The following is an 8,982-nucleotide window of genomic DNA, read 5'->3' on the forward strand; positions in this document are numbered from 1 at the left end:
GGGGTGGGTTGGACTTGGCATATGCGTAATTCCCCTCAGCGCTGGCAGCTCAGACGGACAGTTGCTCCCTCATCTGCTGCCCTGTCTGGACCGGTGCCTGGTGATTGAGCTCTGCCCACCTCTCTTAGTCGCCTTCTCTCTCCCTCAGTGACTCTGGTTCTCATGCAGCAGCGACACATGTACAGCTGCTAGACTCTGCACCTCTGGCCAGCCTGGCAGTCAGCCTCCGCTCACTCACTATCGCTCTAATGCAGTGATACTCCAGATCTTGTCTTTGTGAGCTTCCACTCCAAACACACGGCTTTAGATAGATTATTCTTGGACTTGTACACCTGCTTATCTCCTACATTTTTTTTTTTTTTAAAAAAGAGAAAAAGGTACGAGGAACCGGCCAAAAAAACCAAGGCTTTGTACTCTGGTTAAAAGACACTGATATGTTGTGAAAGGTTTATGTGCATACACACACACGCACTAGCATACAGAAATGGTCAGATGGCTGGGGCTATAACTGGTTCTATCCTCAGGGAAGCCTTTAATTGGTCACAGTGCTTTACCATCTGGGGCTGGAGCGACGATGGAGGGAGGGATGAAGGGAGTTGGTAGGAGTTCCTGTAAGGGGTATGGAGAGGGGAGAAGGAAAGCGGGGAGAGAGAGGGAGAGAGAGAGAGAGAGAGACAGTAAGTGCAGCACAGGGATAAAGCTTATTAGTTTTTAATGCTTGCACCTCTAGTAATATTACAATCATAATATACTTGATAAATCTGTTTATAGAACACGAAGGGGAGGCGGGGGCATTCAGGACTGTGGATGGTGTGTTCCTGTGCCTGCAGGTAGATGGGATATTACATGGCATGGTGTATGTGTGTGTGTGTGTTGTGTGTTGTGTGTGTGTGTGTGTGTTTGCAGAAGTAGTAATGACTCTGGGATGTGTGTTGATGCTGATGTTGGCAGTCGCCACAAAACCCTGCACATGTGCAAACAACCTCCAGGACAGCAGCAACGGAGAAGACAAACAAACCCACACTGGGCTGGTGTCTGTGAGCATTTCTGTCATATTCAGTACAGAGTGTTTGGGAAAAAAAAGGGAAAAAAGAGTGTGTTATTTGGGCTCTCGGGTGGATTTCAGCAGAGCAGACAACAGATCGAAAAGGTGGATGGGGTGAGACTGATGGAGGGAGGGGTACACCGAAGTCGGCGGGGTGAAGTAATATTACATGTGTTTAAGCATGATGAGCGAATCTTTTGATGCTGTAACGGATTTCAGTCAACGATGGCTTTGCACACAGCTCCTCTCAAACGCTCTTAGGAAGATTTGTCTTTCATACTCCCACCTCTCTTCAGACTACCCCTCCTCTAACGCCTTGCCTTTTAATCTCTCACTTACTCTCCATCTTCCCAACACGCTCACTCAGGCTCATTTCCTGGCTGGGCCTCGCTGAGACGGAGTGTCACATTGTGTGTGTGCGCGTGTGTGTGTGTGTGTGTGCGTGCACGTGTGTGCCCATGTATGTTTGTGCGCATCTTATTTGGTGTTTAAATCCGCCTCTCCTGCCTTTGTGTAAACAGCGTCTCATGTTTGAAAGCTTCTCCTTACCACGAACCGGTCTCTTATCACAGCATTCAGCCCTTTTAACTCCACGTCACCATTCTCCCACTACAATAACAAGGCCCACTCTTCCACTCGCTGCCCATCTTTCTTTTCTTTCCCTCTCCTACTTTCTCCTTTTGTTGAGCCGCTCCACGCTCTTTACCGAGGATACTGGTGAATTTTTGTCAATGTGGGGAAAAACGGATCAGCTTTTGAAGTTTGATGTGCCGGATGTTAGGATATTCCATGGAACGTGTTCTCCGTCACATGTCGGTGTGGTAGGTGTAGTGCAGACCCCGTTCACACAGCTTCAGCCACATTGCGCTCTCCTACTGTCGCTCCGCACATGTTCCATCTCGCGCCAGGCAGTCATTTTTGTGTGAACGCCAGATTTGGACTACAGTAGCGGTGAGCAGGCTCCCCTCACAGTGAGCAGATCCTTCATTTGAGTAAAGACCTCAAGCTTTTCTCTGCACAGTTTATTCCTCTTGATTTCCTCCCACAGTTTGAAAATATATATATTTTAGGAAAAATTGTTGAATCTGCAGTCTTTTCTAAGTGTGAATATTTTCTGTGCTGGCTCTGTGATGGACTGGCAGCCTGTCCGGGGCGGCACACTGCCTTCGCCCATACTCAGCCGGGATTGCATCCAGCTCCTCACGGATAAAGCAGCGTGGAAGATAGATGGATGCTAGACTTCCTAATACTTATGCCATTATGAATTATTGATGAAAACAGCTGTTGGGAATTACAATAATAAAGGCAATTAAACGTAAAAATGTTTTTGTACGAGTTAGATATGCTTTTAATTTGAAATGATGTAATTATTCAGTTCACACATTAATATATTCAGTTTAAATGAGTGTACTTAAGAAATATTTAGCAATTGTAGCCTCCACTTCTTTTTTGTTAGCATGTTTTTTTGATTTTTAGTGGAAGGCATAAGGCACCGACCCTCAGAGGAGGCCCACCCCAAAACACTGAAAGCTCGTATTTAAATAATACATTCTCTATTAAGAAATTCATATAAAATAAGCTCTGACATGGTGTCTTTCATCCCCAGTTTCTTGAAGTCTTCGGCTTTATCTGATACTATTGAGAAAATCAATAGTTAAATGAAATCCTCATTAAGATGAAACTCTGAAAACATGAGGAATAAATGTCAATGAAACACTGCGATGGAGCTAAGAGACGTGTGCGTTCAGCAATTCATCATACAGTATTAAAAACCCAGCGTGTGCAATAAAGTTCGGTGATTAATCCGCCGTATATTTGTCTAAAATTGTGCGTTAATAAGCTGCACGTCCCCGGGGACCGTGTGTGATTCAGTAGCCCGCTGCAGCTGAGTCACGGCTCCGGAGGAAAACGTTTGGCCGAGCAGAAGGGAATACCTCCGTCACTCACACTCATCTGTGTGTGTGTGTGTGTGTCAGAGAGCAGCTGTTCCCTCGGGCTTGACTATCGGTGTGTTTAGGTGGGTCCGTGCGCGTGTGCACGCGCGAGAGAGGTGACTGCTCGACTCTACCTTCAGATATAATAAGCTCTAATCGCCATGGGGACTGAGCTCGGTTTCTCTCGCTCCCTCTTGTGCACGCTCACATGCACTCTGAGGATTTCTTACTTCAGTTACTTGCATTGTGGCCGTCTGGTAAAGAGAGAAAAAAAGACCTGCAGCGGGATCACCGTCTGACCCATATGGAAAGCATAAGGTGTCAAAAACAGATCAATATCGGAGAAAAAAAAGAAAAAAAAGACAAGATGCTATCCATCCTTCAGATCATCACGAAATCACGAAGGGAAAATGAGCGCTGATAAAAAACAGAATACGTGTTAATTAAGTGCAGACAAACAACTTGTCAAGGAATGAAGACACAGCTGATGGCGTGGTGGAAAGGAGGGGACGTGGGTTTGAAGTGGCGGCGTGCAGATGGAGGAACGCTCCAGTGAGAAGAAAATTGTGAGGAGAAAAATGGGACGGCGCCCGAGCAGAAATGACAGTGTAAGGAGACAGGAAAGAATGCTTGAGAGAGCCATTTATTAAATGAAGAGGCCTTTTCCCTTCAGTCACCATGACCTCTGTTGCCACACACACACACACACACACACACACACACACACACACACACTCACACACACACACACTCACTCCTCGCAGACCCACTGGAGTGATGCTCCGTTGACAGGAGACCTCTCAGCGCCTCTCCAGAAATCTCATAACAGCATCTGTAAGATCTCTCATATCCTCTCACCCCGTTCAGCATCCTCCTCTTTTCCCCTGATTTTTTTTTTTATTTCATCCCTCCTCACAGTTTTCGGAGATTGAATTTGCTCCGATACGATAGGGCAGCGTGGAAGTTCTTGCTGATCGCTCCAGACTGTGTGAGACGTTCAGCTCGGTGCCTCAATTAAAACAGTAAATTATATAGACTCGGACCACCTAGCTTGTTTTTCCACAAAGCTCCATATTTTAAGAACGCAAGAACCTCCCTGGGCTTTTTCCTTTCTCAGTCTATTATAATATCAATATCAAGGGTGTATAAATTCTGTTCCCTTTTTTTTTTTTTTGAAGTATTGAAGTCATGATTGACACATTTATTAAAATCTGCAGGCAAATAAAATCTGGCAATAAACCTCCGTGCAAATTAAAAAGAGAAAAGCTCTGCGTGCGTGGCGAACGTCTCCAAGCTGGCCTTTGGCACCGGAGCAGCACCTTTTGGCATTACTTGAATGCTCACAGATGGGCTTTGGCATTCCTGTCTTTTCATGACGGTTGACTGTGAACGCAACGCGCCGCAGAAAAGAGGCAAGCAGCAGAGGTTAAACTTGCAGAATCAGGTCAGAGTGAAATCCTCTTCAGCCCGTCGATACACAAAACATTTTAACCTCTCTGCAGAGCTGAGAGATAATTTATGATACGGCCTTTATTTGATCATTCAAAGAAAATATCTGCATGATGAAAAGAGAGGATATTTATCAGATTTGGAAAAAAGTGCATGAGGCGAGAGAGCAAACCACTACACCACTGTACTTCTCCATTCTTGTCCGTAGATTATATTTGAGGATCTTTAGATTGTTAACTCAGCTTTAGCGTGAAGCCAGGGAATTCATACTGCTGCGTTTTCCCCACTTTTCTTTTAAAAATACATCACACCTCCTCGCATCAAAGTGGGCCTCATCCTATCGAAAACACAGGTTAATGTTGGGACAGGGACAGGTGGCGCGGTTAGAAGCACTTTTTTACCAAAAATACAGTGTGACGGCGCCCAGCGAGGATCCCGTTAAAGTCTTGTTACTGTGACAAAAACCCACACAGGGAGAGAGAAAAAAAAATTGGTTTGTTCTTTAAACAGAAGCTCCAAATTCTGACTCAGCGTGAGTCCAGTCAGGAGAGCAGCATGAGGCTGTCAATCACAGCTGACACATGGCGGAGACTAAAGCCTCTATATGTGTTCGCGAGTTATTAATAGAGAGATTATTTTCAAAATGACCACCGCAGCAATTATTGGAGGGCTTAAACTTAACATGCAGTGACTTATTAGCTGTGCTGTGCATTGATGTAGTGATTCTGTATTTTTTTTTTCTTTCTTCCTGTACATGCTTTGGTTTCTTGACACAGTCAGAAAACACTGGTATAAGGTGAGCTTGTGAATAAAGCTCAGGTGCGTGGCCTCGGCCGTTGCGATCTGCTGCCATCAGCGGCCGCTTCGTAAAGCAAACTGACCGGCGCTGGATGCAAACGAGGAGCATGTTTTTTTTTGTCGTCCTCTTTCTGAAATTACTGTTTTAAGGATTAGTTTTAAGAGGACTTTATGGGGCTTAGCAAAGTTAGGTCTTGATAAATATTCTGAAAGTAAAGCTGCAGTAGATTTGGGGTGTGTGTGGTGTGTGTGTGTCCAAATCGTCTGCTGTACTATTGCTGCCACGTCACAGCTTCCTTTGTGAGAACAACCGTGTGTGAAAAGAGGAACACACAGCTCCTCTGTGTACTCTACTGTACGTCGTGGATTAAAGAAAAAAAACAAAGAAAAAGGCTTTGCTAATGACAGCACTGATCCAGCACATGGCCATAAAATCACTGGAGAACATTATACCAACAAACACATTGTCACACATAAACAGTTATTTCCCCAGGCCCGTACATGTACAACATCTCCTCTGCCTGTTGTTACATAAGACATGAATCTGCCGGAGCAGGAAAAAGCGGCGCAGGCAGAAGGAGTCGCGCGTCGTATCTGCGATTCTATCAGATACGGGGCTCATGTGATCATGCATGTGTGATGTGTTGTATTATGAATGCACCCCCTGCTGAGGACCCAGATCACTTTTTTTCTTCTTCTTGATGCTCTGCCTTTTCTCTGTTTCAATCCCACTTGTCTCTTTTGCGTGGCTGCAGGTTATGATCCATACTTTGCCTTCTTTTAGCTCTTATTTTTCTTTCTCTCGGTCCTTCCCGTCGCTGCTGGTTCCTGGGAAAGTGGCGCGCAGCCCGAGTTCATCGGCGTTTGTTTTAGGAGTTGCTCACAGTGTTTTGTAAACTTGCCTGGTTCCAGGGTCTCTGGAGGACGCGCTCACTTTGTGAGTTCTTTTGGGAAAATCTGTGTTGGTGTGTGTGTATGAACCGGAGACTGAGGAGAGAATGACAAGCAAATGGTCTATATATAGGCTCCAAACAGAATAATAACGATCTATTTGAAGTATTTTTTTTTCTCCCACTTTTTTCCCACCTTGGAAACCGGCGTGATTCGTGCGTGCGTGCGGCAGGACGTATCAAACGAGGGAGCACTGCCCCCCCCTTTGTTCATCTTTGCTCCTTCTTCTTTTTCCTGCGCGCCTTCATCCTCGCCATTGTTCATCTTCCTCCTACTTCACACTCCTCTCCCTTAATTTCCCAGTTGAACCACTTTGACTCGCGTCTGACTCATCAGTCGCTCTCACGGCGAATAACAAAAGAGTGGAGGATGTGAATGAGCGCCGATATTAGATAATAAGGATGCGGGAAGGCAGGTGTGGGCTCGGTTTGCTTTATTTATTCATCTCGGTTATCATTTCCTGACCCGGGGCGCCCGCGTGCGTCGCAGGCGTGCCGGGTCGGTAAGTGACGTCCGCTCGCCGAGGAGGCCGCGGACCCGCATGGAGGGGGAGCTGAGGATCGCCCACTCGCTCCGTTTCCCCTCTCAGCAGTACTCTTAGTTTCACAGAGTAATTAACAATAATTACCCTTCTGGCTTTGCCAAATGGCCATTTGCTTTGCAGCAACACACACGCGAAAACAGACACTTAAGGCCATTACCCACTGTAACACGGTAACCGCTTCAGCTGTGGCCCAACATCTGCACGGCTTGGCAGGAGGAATGTCACAGCGCCAGGCCAAATGTGTGTGTGGACGCGTCCAATCACGCTCTCGTCTTGTTTTCTGCAGGGGCGGCGCAGTGGTGAAGTGGTCAGTTCTGTCACCTCATCTGAAAGTGTTCCTGGTTCGAGTCCAGATTGAGTTTGCGTGCTTGTCTGTCAGGAGTTTGTATATTTTCCGTGTGTGTGTTTGTACACACCGCTTCCCTCCCACAGTCAGAACAGCCTGCGTTTGAGGCTAATTATTTTTTTCTGCATTGCCCCCAATTCTGAATGTGATGTGTGTGTGTATGTGCGTGTGTGGTGTGTGTGACTGTTTCTGTGTTCGGTGTGTGATGGACCAGTGATCTGTCCAGGAAGCACGCTGCATTTAACCCAGAGACGCTCCGACTCCAGCTCCCCGCCACCATCAGCTGGATAAAGTGACATGGCTGGATGGATGGATCGATGGACAGACCTCGGTCTGGAATTTGGCTATCTTTCTTTTCATTTTTTTTTTCTTTTTACTTTTTCACAGTTAGACAAATTTGGTTTGGGACTATGGAAATGCATTTTGAAGGATTTTCAATATCCTCCTGCACAAAAGTGAGACTTTCATGTAAGGTTTTCAGGCCTGGAGAAACAGATGTATCCAGAACTGATTCAAAGCTGGGGTGGGTTTAAACAAGTCTTCATCTTCCCACTCCCTCTCCAGTAGCTACTAATGATTGGATTCAAGTTTTATCCTTTCGACTGTACATGCTCTGTATGAATGAAAAGCTAATCAACATCTGAGATTTACACTTTATTGACTGCAAATCAGACGGGTCTTATAAAAAGAAAAAAAAAGGTCAAATAAAACCTGCCTGGCACAACAGAAACCATATCTGTAGCTCATCACCATGATGCTAGATTCGGTGTTGTTTTTTAAGGGCAACATATTGTGTCATTAACCTTTTGACCCATCTCAGAATATTTCAGGCCACAGATGGTTTCTGACTAAATAGCTTTGTGTTCATAGACACCGAGTCCAGGGAGTTTTTGAATTCTGCGAAAACCCTAAGTGAAAGCTAGGTGTGGAAAAACACTACTAATAATTAATGATCCGGTCAGAACTCCAGAAAAACAGTCCAAATACACTGGAGTCGGTCCAACTATGCCGTGACGTCAACAGATGCACAAACACGGCTGGCTTCTCTTCCTTGGTTCGGTCGCCACTTCACACCCCGCAATGACACGTTAGAGGTTTTGATTCAATCAAACGTCATAAATTATCATTTCTCCCCACCCTCATGTCGTCTTTGCAAAATCCCTTTCCCACCATTTTGTGTCCTTGTGTCGCCCACACTCCTCCTATCCCTGTGTGACTGGACTTAAAGGCCGGCTCGAGGGAAGACGACCGTCACTCTCTTCAGAAGGCTGAAAGAGCAAGGAGAAGATCCGGAAATGGAGGCAGATGAAAGCACGAGCTGCAGATGAGGTGGAGAAGGAAGAGAGTACTTTTAAAGATTTATAGGGGATTGACATCTTCTGTGTCAGTCAAAAAAAAAAAAAAAAGGCGAATAACACGGGCATGCTTTTTGACATCCACACACGAGAACCTCCATCTCGGAATGGGAGAGATTATACTGATTCACCAGTGAAAAGGCTTAAATCACCAGTATTTTTTGGGATTTCAGTCAATGCACGTTTAAAACATGTCAAGGAAATTACCAGAAACCTTCTTTGAACTTACTCACAGTTTTTACTTAATTTATGACGGCGAAGGCTGCAGTGAACTCATAAAGCTTTTACTGCAGTAAAATATCTAAATACGGCGCTGAATGTTCCAGAGATAAAAAGCTCATCAATCTCCCCGCTGCCATTTCTGACAAGTTGGTAGATTACATCCAGTACACTGCGCATTTTTTTGAAAGAGTTAATATTAAAAAAAACAAGTTTTTTTTTTTTTTAAGCATTGCAACAAATACATCATGAAACAAATGATTCTCCTTCAGTTTATATTAAAATCTAACTACTGATGTTAAAATGATCGACAGGTTCAAAAAAGTAAAACTATCAGCGTG

The 8,982-nt window shown here is 45.1% G+C and overlaps 1 protein-coding gene across 1 annotated transcript in view; it reads left to right on the plus strand.

Moving 5' to 3' along the window:
* LOC115402708 (immunoglobulin superfamily member 3-like) overlaps positions 1-6,778 on the plus strand; it is a 34,466-nt gene extending 27,688 nt beyond the window's left edge. Inside the window, exons 3-4 of the mRNA XM_030111232.1 lie at positions 6,139-6,163; positions 6,667-6,778. Coding sequence (XP_029967092.1) covers positions 6,139-6,163; positions 6,667-6,778 — 137 coding nt within the window. The remainder of the gene's footprint in view (positions 1-6,138; positions 6,164-6,666) is intronic.
* Positions 6,779-8,982: the final 2,204 nt, after the last annotated feature.

Source organism: Salarias fasciatus, chromosome 16 (assembly GCF_902148845.1).
Source record: "Salarias fasciatus chromosome 16, fSalaFa1.1, whole genome shotgun sequence".
Lineage (NCBI taxonomy): Eukaryota > Metazoa > Chordata > Actinopteri > Blenniiformes > Blenniidae > Salarias > Salarias fasciatus.